At 40.6% G+C, this 18,883-nt stretch overlaps 1 protein-coding gene and 1 long non-coding RNA gene across 10 annotated transcripts in view; one reads left to right on the top strand and one right to left on the bottom strand.

The window, feature by feature from the left end:
• scube1 (signal peptide, CUB domain, EGF-like 1) overlaps positions 1-18,883 on the bottom strand; it is a 124,544-nt gene that overhangs the window by 73,343 nt on the left and 32,318 nt on the right. For all 9 annotated transcript variants that reach the window (XM_042403394.1, XM_042403393.1, XM_042403399.1 and 6 more), the window contains one exon: positions 8,048-8,182. In XM_042403394.1, the coding sequence (XP_042259328.1) occupies positions 8,048-8,182 (135 nt within the window). The remainder of the gene's footprint in view (positions 1-8,047; positions 8,183-18,883) is intronic.
• On the top strand, positions 10,771-11,814 carry LOC121890829. Its single transcript, XR_006093937.1, has 2 exons — positions 10,771-11,041; positions 11,695-11,814. It is a non-coding gene; the product is annotated as an uncharacterized LOC121890829 (long non-coding RNA).

Below are 18,883 nucleotides of genomic sequence, written 5' to 3' on the forward strand. Positions count from 1 at the left end.
TCAAAAGTCTTGGTAACACATTTGGAATCTCTCCGTCAGTAAGTTATCATTGTTTTCTGATGATGTTAAAGGTTTGCAGAAATAATAAATCTTGTATACATTTCTAATTATTTTAATTTAAAAGACTCATAAACTGTCTCTTTTTCATCTTTAAGACAAACTCTTTACTTATGTTTTTATTTTTGGTCACTTGACATGAATACACTAAAACATTACAGTTGTATTAAACCTAGCTTTAAACCTAATGACCTGGTTCTACACACATTAGGATTTCTTAAATTAGAACTGCTGGGCATTTACGGTATTTGACGGACACATAGAGCTCTTAGTGTTTAGGTGTATGACAGGTGAAGTGTTTCCAGCTTTTGATGACGTTTGTAATTGATGATGATAACAGGCAGGTAGATGGAGCTCCCTGTACTTAAGAGTTCCCACGTGCCCCTGGGCTGTCATTTAAAAGATCCCTGTACCTCCAATTTCCTGCTTTGGTTTGTTTAAAGTGAGAATTCCTTCATCGTGAAGAGTATGTGCACGTGGGACTGTGTGTGTGTGTGTGAGTGTGTGTGTGTGTGAGTGTGTGGCAGCAGCCTCAGCCTCAGTCTGCTTCCTCTCCTCGCACAACTCCAAATAAACACACGCAACTTCCATTGGTCCACTCCTCTATGTTTGTCTCTCTCTGTTTATTTTTCTCTTTTGCTCCCCCAACATGCACACCTCCCCCCCGTCCCCTGCTCCCACAATGCCTTGCTTCCTTTGCCTTTCCTTTAGCTTCCCAGCACATGGCGTGCTGTATGTACATAATATTCTGTGTCAACTTTTTCTTTATTTCAAATACTGACTGATACTAGTGGGTAGGAACTGTGTCTTGTTCTCATTTGTGATTACATGTGATTACTTAGTATGGTTTACAGAAAAAGAACCCTGTGTGTTAGTCATTCTTCAAGCAAAAAATTACAAACATTCTTTAATTCCAGCTTCTCAAATGTGAGGATTTGATGCTTTTCTTTGTCATATATGATATAAGGAATTTAAAGATGCCTCCTTGGACTCTTTTCTGGCATTTTACAGACAAAGATAATTTTTCGGGGTTTCTGCAGGATTCACATAGCTAAATTTAAGTCTTTTAAGACCTTTTTACTCTAACATAGAAGCAAATTAATACTTGCTTCATGATCATACCAACCAAAGTATGAAATTATAATGGTAAATTAGTCGATATGACCTTGAACTCTTCATTATTATATCACATTCAGTACCTCCCAGCAGTAAAAAACAATCATTAATAATAATGTAATTTATTAAATTAACATGACCTGAACCTGCGTAAGTGTCAGTGAATAGATAGATGAATTAAGACCACAAGCACCAGCCTCAACAGCTGTGTACGTGCACAATCCACTGTCGCAACAATCCCACTGGTAGTTTAGGTGTCATCTCCGGAAAGTCAGCAATCAGATTCAAAAACATACATATTATAATTAATATTACTGACTCCTACAGACAAGACAAAATATTTAAGATTTCTGTAAATGAAATTTAAGACTTTTCAGTACCTTCTAAATCCAGTTTTGAGGAAACTGGACTCAGTGCTTTTAAAGACCTGCAGATGTTGATTAAACAAGAAAAGAATCTGCAGATTAATTAAAATGATGAAAGTAATTTGTTAGTTAGCAGCCCTAAAATTATCACTTTACACTAAGCAGCACAGTGTACAAAAGAGTTACAGCTGCTTCACTACATGGCCCCAGTGCTGCCTTGCATGTTGGAGCACCATGCATCAGCCCATTGCCTCCTGTTAATTGTAATCCCTACCATTATATATAGCCTTCCAGGAGCTGCTGACAGGCCATTTTCATCTCTGCCGGCCTGTAAATCACACAGAACCGCTGCTTCCACACCCGGTGCTGCGCTCATACCCGCAGGGCTGAGCAGCGACCTAATGATTTTTCAAACTGTCGGGAAAAACTTGTACAGGAGGGCATCTGAAAAATGTAACTTAAAAAAAAACATGAAAGTATCAGGAATTCTTTCGGACTTTTCTTGCCCACAGTCCACTATTAAAAAAAATTGTCTAGTCCTTGCGTTCCACAATTCACAGAGACTCCTGTGACCGAACGTGCTCTTGAAGTGCCAGGCATGGTGTCTACACAAGATGGTGTTTAAAATTCCCAGCTTATTGCCAACTTCAACTTTGCCAGGAATTTTGGTGTCAAGCTCAGAGAAGAATTTACAAGCGTATTGTTTTCACTGTGTTTTGGCGAGGTCTACATTGTCCAAAATGGATAATTAATAAATCAGACATACAGACAGCCCTGGTCAACTGTTAGGGACAATTTGATATATAATACTACACTGCAACTAATCAACCTCTGCACTGCTGCTGCAAATCACACACAACTGCGAAACAGTGAGCAATCCACAGCAACTGGGGTTTCACTCCTAAATGAGACATTTGCCATTTTTATGAAATTATACCTACACTAACATGATTAATGGCACCAACTCAGCACATATTTTAATCCCTTCTCAAGCTCTTGGTTGACAAAATGAACTTTACAAACTAGATTCTCCATTTTAGAGATCCCCAAATTTACCCAAAATGGAACTGAGCTTCTCCATTGAAATGCATGTCACCGTTGGGCCTGTGAGCCATGAACCTAACTCATGTGGTCATAGCTCTCCCACTTCATGACAGATCAGGAACATTTGCTTGGAGAGCTGTTTCCCAACTTGAGATTTGGAGCTCGCAGGCCAGAAGATTTGGTTCTCGCCTGGACGTGCTTCAGACAGAGCTGTGAAGCACAACAGAGTGGAAACACACCATAATGGAACAAACAATTGTTGCTAGGCTTTATTATCCCCCAGGCGAGTGTCAGGGAGAAAGAAATGAGCCGCGAGCTGACACTTACCATATGCAAAGCAACGATCTAACACAAACTGTCTCCCTCTCTCACACACACACACACACTAACAGTTGTGTGTGTAATCAATTGTATCTACCAGACTATAATTTGAGGAGCTGGTTGTTGCCCAGAACTCCCTACTGTTGCATGTTCTGGTGAGTTTGGCAAGTTACGGTGAGATTAACAGCAGATGACATGTCTATATTTCCTGTTAAACGGCTTCAGCAGACTGGCTGTCACTTACCATCATACACATCATCACACACAACCCAATTAAGTTTCGCTCTCTGCAAGTCCAACGTGAAGAAGGAGAAGACTGCAAGCCAGTAAACATGGATGGATTTTAATACTTGCAAATGTTTTATGAGGAGGGAAATGCCTTCAACATGTTTGTTAGACTCCAAGAATGCCTTGGTAAATATATTTTTTGTTCGTTTACAAGAAAACTCCGCTGGGCACCTTTCAGTAAATAGTTATCATGGCAACTTCTTAATAGTTTGACAAAGTACAAACATTTATATTTTGAGCAACGTGGCCATCAATCAATGGGATTTGATGTAGGATTTGTTACAGAAAAGTGTGTTCTTCATAGGTTGTGAGAAAGTGTGTGTGTTTGTTTGTGTGTGAATGTGGAACACCTGCCATTAACCTGCAGGTACCTGGATTACAAAATACATATAATCCAGGCTGGAGTGTCAGCCCAATTAGATGTTATGATTGTCAACACCCCAAAAAAACTTTGGGAGATGGTCAAAAAGCGCTGCATGGATCATACCTGCACCCAACCAGGACATTGACAACATCATACATATCATGTCACTTCAGAGAGAAACATCTTTGACATGAATGGACTAAGCAAAATAATTCAGCTTTATACCTTGAAATCCTTTAGGGTGCCACCAGTCAGAATTTGGATTCACATACACTCAGTATATCTGTGATATACTGTTGTTGTCGAATTGATCCACCGTCTTTAAATAGCTGTGAGGGAGTCTGGGACGTCTTAATCTATTTTGAGATAGAAACCTTTAGAAGGCAATGGATGCGGGAAAACCCAAGAGAGTAGTAGAAAGGGTGAGTTTTGAGCAGATTAAATAAAGAGACAAGATGAAGAAGGCAGAGAAGCGGGACATGATGGGGAAGATGGAAAGAAATGTGCATGGAGATTCCTGTGGGACACCGGGATGCTGCTGCTATTCCTGTCCAGGAGAGGGGAGAGGAGACAAGTATCTGATTGAGGATCTCTGGACGGGGTGGAGGCGTGTGTGCTGGTGGTTAAAAGCTCAGGACAGCCTGCCAGAGCGAGGCAACAGGAATATACCACAAGCATCTTCACTGCTATTTACCATGAACATCCCTTTGACAGAAGCAGGAATTACACATGTTGACACAGTAACTGCTTTGATCTACAAAATATAGCAATGGAATCTGGAGATCTAATGGATATAAAATAAGTCACGCGTCCATATTTATTTGGATTTACATAAATATGTGGTTTAATTAAAGACTTGCAGCCTTTTTTTTTTTAAAGAATAAGGAGTTTAAAAGATCAAGTTTTACAGTTTAAAAAGGGATATTAGTCCATGGAAATTGGTAACTCAATTGCAGCTGACTTTCCATTTTCTTTTCCATGTATGTGGTAATTTGTGGTCTGATTCGGTGGTTAAACTTTGCTAATACCATACCACCATACAAAATAAGAAGAACTCTCAATGGCTGTCACCTGAATTTGTTGAAAATAGTGTTGAAGGAGAAGGAGAAGGTTGAGAAGGAAAAGGAGATATTCACATGCGGGTTTATGGGGTTTCCAGTGAGCAAACATGCTTCTATTTCTGCATCTCTTTCACTTCTTTCTCTGAACGTCTCCACAGAGAATCCTCTAACATCCTGACACTGGCTCCTAACACGCCTCCGCACTGACCAAAGCAAAACTGTGAGCACCCAGGGTAAAAGGGGAGGGAGAGTACAAAGGAGATGTTACTGTGTTGCCGCCTCTTCCTCTATTTGATCTTGCTCTACTCCTCCTCAGTTGTCACCCCTCACCACATTCCTCCGGTGTCTCCTTTTTGTGCTGCTGCAAAGATGACAGATGACTGTCCCCTCATCTGTCTTTGAACGTGACTGTCACACTGTCCCCATTCACTGCCAGGCTACATATGAGTATTGTGCTTAGAGAATGTGTGTGAGTGTGGAGGGAAGGAGCAGGCGACCCCTCCTCACCTCGGGATCACCGCTCCTTCAGCGCCCCTCGCCGCTGCAGATTGAACCCATAAATTAAATGTGACAGGAATAATGGCTCGGGATGCCAGAGTAGTGGGGTCAAATGGTTTTAAGAAATCTAACGGCATGAAACGGATGCCAAACATGCATGTCACAAGTCACACACCACGCCCAGTGTCTGTCACTGCCACCGTGGGTGTGGAGGGCGACTGACCGAGCAACGGCACAGCCAGAGGCATGATGTCAGTGCCTTCAAATCCCACGTCTACTTGTGATCCAGAAACCCTGTCACGGGATCGCACACAAGGAAAATGACTTTTAGAAGGCATTGAGTTGACAGCAAAGAGAGATGTAAATATAGCCGCATGTAGCAATGAACGGGGTCCAAGCACAAAGGGCAGTCTTCCACTTAATATGACCTTCAGAGGAATTCATAAACATGCCACATGCATAAATTGCCACATGGTCAGCAAGTTTGAATTGGCCACCTGGGAATTTGAACCCTGGACCTTTATATCTCCAGAGAAGGTGACTTACTCACTGAGCCAGTGGGGGAATGGATTTCCACAGCCCTTCTCACAAGTTAAGGCAATGACATCACACATGCAGAACTGGAGTGTTTTTGTCTGTTTAAACTTAAAACACTTACAACAGTCAGTGTGGTGAGACATTTCTGAAGAAAATCACATTTTGCTGGTTTTGGTTGTATTGTCAAGTATTTTAGTGTAATTTGTTTAAAGTTTTGATGAAATAGAAAAATGTAGTGCATACAGTACAAATTACATCAAGATATTGAACATCACTGCAGACTCACCATTGGACCGATCTGAACATCATTTGAAACACTTGAAATCTACCATCTAGAGAATGTCTGTGTCAGTTTTTGGAGCATATCAATGAAGACTTGTGGAGATAAAGATGTTAATTTATTTTACATATTTTGAAGAATATAAAGTGATGGACTTCTGCATTGACCATAGGTTGCAATGAGGAAAACTTTTGTCACAATTCAGTGGATGTGCTGAAATTTCAGCTCTGTAGGACATACGTGTGATTTGTTTAGATTTTTTTTGTTTGGAATGTGAAATATGTGGATATATAATATAATTTTCCCACTTCAATCAATAATTAGGTTACCAGATTTTATGTGTTGACTGACAGATGAACATAAATCGTGTATATCGAATTCCGTACGAATCCATTAAGCTGTTTACATGATGTAAACTTTTAGTATTTGTGGCACCCCCTAGTGGTACAATATCCCAGGACTGCACCGCAAAGCTCGGAAACAAGCATCTGAACATGTGCACCAAGTTTGGTTACAATAGCTTTAGCCGGTTTTGATTTATGAGCATTATAATTTCAATCAGTATGAAATATCAACATTCTGAAAAATGAAAGAAACTTAGTGTTCAAAAGGATCAAATTTCATGCAGCTTTACTTACACAAGCTTAATTACCCTGCAAGTGACATTAAAGTGACATTATCACAGACTGTATATAAAGATAGAGGTAGTGAGGTATGACCTCACCCGTTGGTTTACATTGGAGCCGGTTTGAAGCCCAGACTTACAGCTTATGGTCGGCGCCATCTTTTACATTTGGAACCAGGAACTTCAAAATAAGGAATGCGAGGTGTTGCCTTTCACACTCTGGAAACACATCCCACTACCTTGGACCCAAGCTAACGCTAGCTTAGTGGGAACACCGAGTGGTGCACACTAGGGCTAACATTAGCTACTTTTGCTAAACTGTCCTAATAGGGCAGGTAAAGTTATCAAGTAACTTAGCGAAATAGTGAAATAGTACAATAATAGTCCGACTCAGTGCGAGTACCAGAGCCGAGGAGAGCAGCAGGTGAGCCAGCTGTCAATCACAGCTGTCAATCAACGCCCACACAGCAGACATCAAAGCTACCATAAGTCTTCAAATCTTATTAACAGAGCAATCATTTCCAAAATGACCACCAGCACATTTATTAGTGAGCATGAATTTAGCAACTGAGACCATAATGACTCATTGAAAAAAATGACTGACTTAGTATTTCTAGATAGGCTTTTAGAACAGGAGTCAGTTGGACCATCTAGCAGATGTCAGTGGCACTTTAAGGTGCTTCTACATTGGCTTCAGTCTCAAGCTATGGTTGCTGCTGCTTGGACAACATGCAACTGTTTGAAAAAAACATTTTACAGTCCCCTTGATGCTATCTTGCTTGAAGGATTCTTTCACTTGCAGACTGTGGGAAACAACATATTAAAATTCATTATATAGTGATAGAGTGGGGCTATTCAACAGTGAGTTTAAAATATTTTTTCCATATCAGTATAATATTAAAGGGACTGTCAGTCTGTTTCCTGTCTTTATTGCCATTATTTGTTTGCCAGCGAAAACCTTCCTGCCTAAACAATCCTCTGTGTCAACTCAGAGACACCGGCCAATCATCTTCTTACACAAGAAAGAACCTCTATAACCCCTTTAGGATGCTTGAAGGGTCATATTTACAGAAATAACATGAAAAAAGTATGTTCATCGAGCCTTTCAATACAACAAATAGAGAAATACTAAACCTCTGCACTGACATGAACCTGCAAGTCTAGTCAGAGACAGTGGGACAAAGAACACTTCCTTTCATTTTGTACCATCTGGAGTAAAGCAGCATCCAATGACTTTGCATGAATTCACTCCACCTAAATAACTGTTTAATAAATTCTCAAGTTATTCTGGCAAACTAATCCATTTACCCCAAAAGCTGTAACAGTTTAGACAATGTAATCCCTATGTTTTGTTAAACACTGAGCAATAATCATCAATCTGCTTTACACAATTACACTGGAATAAAGCTCTACATGTTCTCTCTCAGGAACTGGAAGCAAACCGCTCACACTCTCTCTCTCTCTCTCTCTCTCTCTGTGTTCCAGTCTTACCATCAGAGCGGTGGATGCAGGTATGCTGGTTGTCACTGAGGAAGAATCCATCTGTGCACTGACACTCGTAGCTCCCCATGGTGTTGACACACACTTGCTGGCACCCACCGTTGTTGTCCAGACACTCGTCCACATCTGTCAGGATGAAAAGACACAGAGAGAGATAGAGTCAACCGTGGCAGCGTGGTGGAATAGCGGCCCATTAGGTTTCATAAACAAACATGTGTCAGCGAGAGTTAATGTGCCCGGAAATGTCTGATGAGAGGTATGACACCAGAGTCAGGAATGTGACACACAAACATACGCGCTGATTAAAATATACTTTAGATAAACTCACATGTTGCATGTACTATAGGAAATGTGCATGTCCTTATGATCACTATTCACGTATAAACACATACACACAGAGCAGGCGTCTGGCACTGTAGGGGGCTTATTCAAACTCCTGGCACCAGGTGGTAACTGAGCATCTACAGTGTGCAGTGTGTGTGTGTGTGTGTGAGTGTGGATGTGTTATGTACACATACTAGTGCACGAGTGCATTTATAGGGCCCCACTGTGCCGCTGAAAGGCCAGTAAATGTCCAATGGGGCATTTTGATGGGGCTGAAGTGGACTGGAAACATGTAACACCCTCGACTGACTTTAACAGAGATCAAACAGGGCTGCCCGTCTGCGTGTGTGTGTGTGTGTGTGTGTGTGTGTGTGTGTGTGTGTGTGTGTGTGTGTGTGTGTAAATCCAGTTCCTGACCAGGATGACTTTGCATTGTGTTTAGTCTGAGGTTCTGAGGTTGACCTAGCAGATGGTGCAGCCAGGTTACACAAACATAGACGTACTGTTGGGAAGGCAGAAAGACGCATAGCTGCTCTAAATACGTACATACAACTTTTATCATTTTAGACATGATGTCCAACTTTGTCCTACCTGAGCCGACAGTATACCTGCTTTTATCTAATGATTACCATCAAGGCAGGAAAGAAGCAATATTAAGAGACATTAAGTAAAGGCTGAAAGAAAATAGTTTGTTGTCCGTTGGTCTGTTTGTAGTTGTTCTGGATGGCCACACTCAAAGGCAGGGTGAGAAGCCTGTCATAGAGAGCGGCAAGACATGGTAATTACACTTTCACGCAATTGTTCCCGGAAGGTATTCATAGTGTTGCACTATAAAAACAGTGCAGAAATAGTTGTGCAAAGAACAAAAAAGAGAGACGGAGAGAAAAGTTCAGACCCTGCTCACGTTCCCACCTTCACACAGCTAGCCAATGACTGCATGAGGTGGGCGTGAATGTCAGATTATCTGTTCAAATTGTCAAACTGAAATAGTACGTCGGTCATCCTTGTACAAATGTTTTATTGCACAGCATTATTAGTTACTGACAGGCTGCCATGAGGCCAAAATTACACAAGAAAAAAAATCTGAGACATTTGTTCCATTCTGAGCTGCACAACAAACCTTTGCTTTTGTCTTTATTTGACACTCTCTTCACCCGTCCGTCTCTTCCTGTGCCTCTACCTGGCTCCTCTGAGCTGTTGACACTTTTCTCATTTGAGGCTTTACCGGGAAACTCATGTCTCTAATTTTAGAAGGTGGTGGTGGGCTTGCTAAACCCCTGCAGAGTGGACAAAGCCCTTAAGAGCGTTGTTAACAGTGTTTTGAGAGACAGGGAATACTTTACTATCATGTTAACACAGGCGAGAGAGAGAGGAGGAGGAAAAGACAAGTCTTAATCTACGCTCAATTTCCGATCTTAAACGCTGAGCTCCATCTTCTCCTTCTTCCCTCACACTGCCTAGACGGCCAATAATACCGTCTACTGGAAAGCAAGCCACAAAAACACAGTTACAATGTCAAGATGTCCCTCCTATTCTCATCTTTTCTCCTGCACTTTCTCCTTCTTCTCATTTCTGTTTACTGAAGCGGCACCTGGATTTAAAGGTAGAGTCAGCAATTCTAATCCAATGCACTTTTTGTAAATTCAGTGAATATCTCCTCACGATCCACTAGCTGTCCGTTCTGTGTGTGCACTGAAAAAGAAATCTGGTGCTCATGCACAGCACTGTCTCTGTAAATGAGTATGTAAACACAACACTACTGCAGCCAATCAGCAACACTGGGCATTCGTGCTTGTGCATATGACAGGGGGAGTCATCAGAGTAATAATCTGAGCAGGCAGCTGTTTAAGTCACACAGATATCCGGCTGTATATGTGTTTTTAACTTATTAATCATATCAGTGAATCAATAAATACAAACACTATTGACTGATTTCTTCCTGTGGAGCCGACATTCAAACTATTTTGGTGCAGTAAATGTCTGCTGTCAGTCAGCCTGGTGATGGCAGTTTGTCTGGTCGTTGTCCTCTCTGCTCTCTAGGAGCTGCAGCTGGCAGACGGCTGCTTCTGTGGACAGAGACGCTGAATGCAGGTTGAGAGAGAAGTGGGGAGGCTGCAGAGAGGTGGAGAGTGTGGATGGACTGTTGATGAGACCATTTTTTTCCCACTCATGATAATGTGTGAGAGGAACAGAAGTGACTCTACAGCTAACGCATCCCTCTGGATTCCGCCATATTTCTATTTTGGTCGTTGCCTTGGTAATGCGCCTCCATGAATTTAGGGGGTGGAGCTTCTGAAGGAGCACAAAGGGAGGGGTGTATTTGTTTGGGTGTTTAGTTCAAATATCAACAATCTTTCTCCAGAATTACTGACTCTACCTTTAAGGAGAAAGGAGATCAGCTCCAAGGGGACCTGAAAAAACCAAGAACAAAACAGGCGCCAGCTCTGACACTCCTCCAGTTACAGACCCCTACACCGAGTTCATTTAAGAGAAAGGGAGGCCATAAAACAGAGGACAGAAAGAGAGTGATTGTGCACGGTGCAGAGATGCAGCTTTAACTCTATCACCATACCAACACAGCTGTGTTTGGTGGGAGTTACTGTATATAGCTGTTAGAGAAACTGCCAAACTGCCAAATGAATTGAGTCTTCGTTCACTAAGGTCTGTCTCTGAACTACCCACTACCACCATTTCAACAACTTTGAATGTTTGAATGTGCAGTGGTGTCCAGTATACTGTCTGAGGGATTGCTGGACTGAAGGCTGAAACACTGTGACCAGTCATGCATTCAGGTTTATTTTTTAATTCAGCTCATCCTGGATGGAGGCGCAACTACAGGCTGAGTTTCAAAATTCCACAGTTTTCCCAGAACATTTTGTGATTTTGATTTAAATATTTTGGTGTTCCGTGTGATTTAAACTTGTGATCTTTCCCCCACTAACTAACACATATCCAAGATTCCAACCTTTCCAAAAATCCTGGAAATATCAAATTATAAATTGATACATTTTCCGACTTGTAGACATGTTTGCAAAGTCATCCAGCTGTATGCCCATCGTTTTCAGTGAATGCACTCTAGATGGTGCATGACTGGAAGTCCAATCGAACTGTGTGCTGACTTCATTCTGTCCTGGACTCATACATCCATAAACCTCCAGCTCATGTGTAAATATATTGGTGTGTTAGTGCCGCAGAAGTCATTGTGTCCTCGCTGAACTCTGGGCTTTGCTTTCATTGCACTTCCTAACACTATTTCAGGCAAATCTCATGGTTTAACGGATGTCATTAATATGACTGATGCATTTAATTTTCAGGCTGGAGGGGGAGACACACAGAGGGACAGAAAGAAGAAATGCAGCCATCTCCAGTTCCAATTGATCTCTGCCAACATTTCTGCATAAACACAGGCCACGGGGCCATTTTGCAAGTTTCAACCGGAGCCCCTCTGTTTTGTTGGATTGTGCTTGTGTAAACTTGCGTAAAAGTTTGTTTAGACACAACGAGGATGTGCTTGACACATCAGAGAGGGGGGGATAAGGAGACGGTGAGGGGCTGGAGGGAGGCAGAGCGAGGGAGGTGAGGAGAAGGAGGGAAGGGAGAGAGATGAGGTAAAGGGTAAGGGTGGGAGGCTAGTAAGGAAAAGAAAAGATTTGCAAGTAAAGAGGCAAACAAGAGAAAAGATTAATTCCAAAGTGCTGCGTATCTATTTTTATTTTTGCTATGTGGAACAGGGGTGAGTTCAGTACATACTGCACACTGTAGATTTGGACAAGGGTTACTCTCTGTTTGTCTAATTTCATTATAAAAAAATCTCAAACATCTATGAAAACATTTGCATGAACCTTTCTAGAGGGGTTGATCATAAATTGGGGAGCTATGGGAATGTTTATTTCTCTTGTTCCTCACCATACTGTACTCTCCTTTGTTGTTGCACAATTTTGTAGAGCACTATGGTTTATAATAGGGTTGAGAGACTAACAGTGGTGGACAAAGTATTCACATCCTTTACTTCAGTAAAAGTATCAATATAACAATGTAAAAATACTCCATTACAAGTAAAAGTAGTGCATGATCCTACTTAAGTAAAAGTACATAAGTATTATGAGCTTGATGTAGTTAAAGTATTGCAGTAAAAGTAGTGGTTTGTTCCCTCTGACTGATATATTATTATATATGACATCATTAGATTATTAATAGTAAAGCATCAGTGTTAGAGCAGCATGTTACTGTTGTAGCTGCTGGAGGTGGAGCTAGTTTACACTACTTTATATACGGTTAGCTAGTTTAGTCCAGTGGTTCCCAGCTTAGGGGTCGGGCCCTTCCAAAGGGTCAGCAGATAAATCTGAGAGGTCGTGAGATGATTAATGGGAGAGGAAAGAAGAAAAAACAAAGTTCTGATACACAAATCTGTTTTCAGTTTTTGGACTTTGGAAGTTTCAGGGGAAAAATCACTATTTGGAGGAGCTGTTAACAACTCATAGACATCTGAACTGTAACCCCTACTACATGCTGCTTTTTGTAAGATGTCAAAAGCCAAAAAGATTAGATAAGTAACTAAAGCTGTCAAATAAATTTAGTGGAGTAGAAAGAGCAATATTAGTACAATACTTGAGTGAATGGACTCAGTTACTTTCCACCACTGGGGACTAAATAAAGTTTCCTTTATTTAAAGGATAGGTTTATATTTTTCAAGTCTATCTAAATACAATACTCACATGCACATATGTACATAGAAACAGTTTTTGGTTGCTGTTAATGTTTCTCCTGCCCATACTGTCTGTGAAGTGATCCCTTCCTAACATGATTCTAATGTAAATGATAGGAAACAAAGTCATAGTCCACAGTCCTTGCTCAGTGGAGCTAATATGAGTCTGAGTTAGACTAATCAAGTTGGTATCTTCCAAAGTTATAAAACTTTTAATATGATATGTTTTCCCCAGAGAGTGTTTCTTTGTTGAGCCATGGTGGAGGGATAATACCTAAAAGAGAAGACTCTATATAAAAAAGACTTGTAATTTTAGAAGATGCACACTAAATTTTTCTAATTCAGACTGTTGAAAGCCTCATATTAGCTTCAGCTGAAAGACCGGATTTTGTCCCTGATCACTTGAGATCACTTAACAGCCAGTATGGACAGGAACAATAAAAACAAGCAAAAACATTTGAATTGTACATTAGAGTATGTGTATGTGCACTGTTTTGAGACAACCTTGAAAAACTGTTACTATGTAAGCATTTTTTCTATTTTTCACACATGTTCAGGTACCATCATGAAAATGAATCTGCTGATTCCAATAATAGAGCACAGAAGAGATTCAACTGAAATCTGACACATATAGTGTAGCCACAATAATGCAGTTTGGAAATGAAATGTTTCAATTCTACATATTGCTTTTGTGTCTTGCACATTTTAGGCCCTTATTTTAAAACAAATCAAGTGGCTTTCATGAAAGTGGATTTGATAGCTCCATGTGAGCATTGGTTTATCTGCCTCTTCCCTCCCTCTCTGTCTTGTCTCCCACCTCCTCTCTGTTACATGTTGGACCTTTCTGTGACTCGCCCCGGTCGCTGACTCCCTGCTGTGCAGCCACCTCTCAGATCTCGCGTCGGAAAGAAAATAAACTCACGCGAGTGCACCAGACATTCACAGAGGGCACTGAGCGATCGACACATTGAGCCCAGCTGTGTCCACGCCAAAACAAAATAAATAAAGTCAAAATCAAAAGGAAGAAAGGAACTGAACAGGACCAGCTCTTTAATCAGAGTACAATTAGGCAATCTTAAATCAATTAGTGCACTAACTTGTTGACACAATGCATCTGGGAGATGATGGAGCGACTTCCTGCACGCTCACGCAAACTGATTTCTTTCTTTTTTCAACACTCTGCAATTTTCCAGTGTAGTTTGTTATCCAAGACTCATTCAGAACACCACAATGTTCTGAGGTTTCTGAGTATCATGCTTTGGGTCTATTAAAAGCCACAAAGTCTTTATTGTTTCTCACAGGCAGACCAAGAGAATGCAAGAAAAGTAAGACATAAATTGAGTGTGAACTTTGAGGGTGAAACAAACAAGTTGTTGCACTTTGATGCAACAAATACAGTGTTGATCTGAAGGGTTAGACCCAAGCAGCAACCTCTGGGGCTGAAAAAACTGAAGCATGGAAGTGCCAAAAACTGCAGTTCCTCAAATGGCCACTTGAGGCTGGCTCCAAAAGTGAGTCAATCCCCATAAACCCCAATGTTAAAATGCCCAACTTTACAGCAGAAATAAACATGTTATATAACTCACCTGTGTAATTTTGTAAGTTACGCACAATTAAGGGCATGGCCGCTTTGAGTGACAGGTGGGTGCTGACACAGGTGATTCTCTACCACTATGACAACGTTGGTTGGGTAACGTAACCATGGTGTAAGCCCATATTCACAGAGTATAGGTGTAGCCGTAGTTGTCATTATTTCAGTGTGTTTTCAGCTCATGAAAGTTAATTGTAACACTTTGGTCACCTAAAAAAGTCTTGTTCAGCATTTGGTTGTACTAATAGACCCTCTAAGGAGTCGGATGTTCAGTGTTTTCCAGTAAGTACATTTTGTTGTAATGGTTTTAAGCCTGTTTTTTGCTAGCCAAAATTAGCATTAGCATTATCACAGTTAACCACTGTAAATGCACTGTGCTAACCAAGCTAGCAGCTAGCGTTAAGGTCAGCTCCACCCTCTCGTCAAAATATGGTCACTTCTGGCTCCAAAATCCAAGATGGTGATAATGAAAATGCAAACTCAAGGGTTCAAAACAGGAATCCACAAACCAGTGGGTGATGTCATGGTGGTTACGGCCAATATTTTTTACAGTCTATGCTACAACAAAGCTCATTTCCCCTCTGACTGTGCTGAGCTTCATTCTTTAGCTCTCAGTCTCTGCTGCTGTCAAACTAAAGGAACTGAACTCAAACGCTTACTGCAACAAATGTCTTCTTAGGATAGATGTGTTGCAGGGATTGACATTATATTCCCAGCTGTGATTAATGAGTGAGAAAGCAGAGCGGTTACATTTCTACCAGTCATGCAAGACGTGCTTTTAATTGACAGCATCTTTGAAGTCATCGCAGCTGATTCAAGCCACAGCGCTGACGTATGATGTTATGACAACTCGTCATACAAGAGCCCAGACACTCTCTGTCTGTGGATGTACACACACTGCCAGTATTAATTGCGTGTATGCATGTATAAATGGGATGAGAGAGGGAGTGTTTGCGATTGTGTGCTCTGACCCATACAGTAAATCTCCTGCTGAATGAGACACTTGAGAGTGAGACATTACAACAAACACTGGGGTCCTTGTTGACGGGCAGCGTGAAGACGAAGGATGGAGCTCGGCTTAAACTGCGGTTTGACAATAGGCCGACATGTCAGTCTCTGAATGCTCTGTTTAGATGGTTACTATGCATCGCAGGGCACTATTTACCTCCACAGTTAGTGATGACAGTAAACATAAAGCATCAGAGAGGCTGGTGACAGTACGGTATCCATGAGTCAATACACAGGAACGCATTACCCAATCTGCAGTGTCGTATTTCTTCTCAAAGTGGGCTAAATATAGACTGATCCTACGTAACACCTATCATACCTGAAATACAACCTAATCCTCTGTACAGCGTCTCCCACTGCCAGCAATCTTGCTTTTTTGGTTTTATGGGGTTTGAAATGGGAAATTTAGGTATTTCGTTCCAAAATGAGATATCCCACATTTGCAAAAACAGAAATACTGCTGGCCTCAGAGCAAGTTCCATAATACAGGCTACTATTAAAACTATGAGTCATCTCCACACCTTTGCTTACAAACACACTGGTTCTGTCTGTTTTTGAAATATTGACTGGTGCAACCTTTTCTCTGAGATGTACACAGCAGTTTGAACTGAGTACATGCAAGAGGTAAGCATTCACTGGGTACAAAAACAAGTATGCAAACATGCACAGTAAAATAAATGTCAATAATCAAACAGAATAAAATTAAATTCTACACATGAAAACCTTTAAAAAACTTAAAAACTAAAGCCAGACCTTTAATGTGACATATTGTAGCAGAGGCAAAGATGAATGTCACACTCAAGCTAAACTTCTAATTTCCATTGTTTCATCTAGAACACTATATATTTGTAACTGCCTTGAAAGAAAGGCTTAGGTGCTGTGTCACAATACCTTGCATCACTTTTGGAGGTGTTGGCAAGGTCAAGCAACCAAACACATCTTAAGTGTGTGACAGATTTATGAGAAAAACTGCTCTGCCTGTCAGAGTTTGCAGACACAGCCCAGATCCATCACTCTGTCCAAATTGAGATACAACATCCAAAAACTATCTATCAAGTTTTCTCCTCTGAGATCTGGATGCGGCCTGATGCTAGGATACTCTTGTGACGTTCAGATGCTGCTGTACAAACAGCACGGTGCTGCAGGAGGAAGAGCAGGAGGGTTTCCTCTTTTCTTGCTACAGTGCGGAAGACAGATTCGCTCATTAATTTACTGTTTTAATTTACTGCGTTTCACAGCTCGACCAAGTCTAAAGCATCCAGTTGCTGACAAGCTTTTACACTGTACACTTTATACTTGTACTATACTACATTTAAGATTGAAATATTATACTTTTAACTCCACTGCATTTATTTGACAATTATTATTATTGGTCATTATTAATTATAATTAAGAATATACATACAAAACACATGATCGTCTATAAAATATGGTGCATTGCTACTGAATATTTTCACTTTGAATACAGGACTTTTACTTTGAATGGAGTATCTGTGCATTGTGTTATTGCTGCATCAAGAATTAATACGCATTCCAACACTGCTAATAGCTACAGTATTAGTGCATTAGTCAAACATGAACACTGTCACCTGCAGAGGGATTGCTACACCCAATGCAACAAAAACCAAGGCATTAATGGTACGTTTTATTACTGCCTATAGATGAATCTGGCAGCTGATTTATGTGTCTGCCACCACCATTACTGCAGTGTTAGAGTGCAACTGCACGCATTTACACTGGTAGTGAAAGTAGAGATGTTTGGGTCAATTACAGTTGGCAGTTATTCAGTCTCAAAGCACTAGTCTGAAATTAATTATTACACAGGCTTTGGGAAAAAAATAACATTAACGTCCGACCTCCACAGAATAGTCAAAGTGCTTTGTGGAGTAAACCCAGCACGTAACTCCTGCTGATTATAAATCATAGGACTCCATGATTTCTTGTATTGTAATCAGAAGAATTGCATCATTTAATAAGAATCAGAAACACATGATTCTGTGAAAGTGGAATGTCAGCCAGGAAACGTAATGTTAAGAGAGTGCCCAACTAGCAGAGATATGCGGCTCACCAGTGGCCCCATAGGTGGATCAGTTTTAAGCGGTCCCCCGCTGGTGCTTCATCACTCAATGTGCAATCGAATCATGAAGACTTAATGGAGATTTGTAAAAGTGATATTGATTTCATGGAGCACAGGCTAGTGGCTTTTACTTTCCGTTTTTTATCCAAAATCTCAGTTTACTGGTGGAGTTCCAATGATTTTATTATATAACGATTTTCTGACCGCAATTGGTCTTTCTCAAGGCAAGTTCTGGAGCACACAGTTTTTGGCATGCATTCATCAGATAACCCTAACCCTAACCCTAACCTTTATTTTAATTCAAATAATTTGATGACTATATTTGTACAATGTTCAGACTTCTTTGCATACATGCCAAAGAAGTGAAATCATTTACGTGGGCTGACCCCAGACCTCTAACTGTAACCTAAAATATGTGAAAAAAACACTGACATAGTAATATTAGAGGATAGGTTTACATTTTTTCAACTAGGCTAAATACATGAATGTGTTCAGTATATATTTTATGGTAACCTGTCCATTAAATGTGGATATTACTTGTGTACAAGAGGAAATTTTAGCACTGTCAGGTCAAGATTGGAAAAGTCAGAATGTCATGCAATGATTAGATAATGCTAATTTTTAATGCTAATGCTAATTTTAATATGTAGCAATTCACTTTACCCCACCAATAAAATGAGGGCAGCTTAGAACAAGCCCAGAGAGCTAACATCTCATTGAATGTTAATGATATAATGATATTATGTTTATACATTATTCCCATTAACACACTGACTAGTCAGTCTGTATGTCTGCTGCTGTTATCTGATGATGGTTGAAAGTCTAGTGGAAACATTCAGTGATCTGACTCACTCAATCAGTTTAAAATGTGATGAGAGAGAAGAAGGAAAAGGAAAGGACACCAGACAGCTATTAAGGTAATTAAATGAAAGTCAGTACAAGGTCAGCAGACAGACAGAAATAGTAGAACAGGTCAGAGGGAGAGAAAAGGAGAGAGAAAGATAGATGGAAAAATAGGCAGAGTAAAGCAGATGGTGAGAAACTGTAAAAAGCAAAGAGAAAGACAAAAAGAGAAATATATGACAGTGAGAGAGGAGGGGGGACAGGCAGACCACAGAGAGA

The sequence above is a fragment of the Thunnus maccoyii genome, chromosome 23 (assembly GCF_910596095.1).
Source record: "Thunnus maccoyii chromosome 23, fThuMac1.1, whole genome shotgun sequence".
In the NCBI taxonomy this organism is placed as follows: Eukaryota; Metazoa; Chordata; class Actinopteri; order Scombriformes; family Scombridae; genus Thunnus; species Thunnus maccoyii.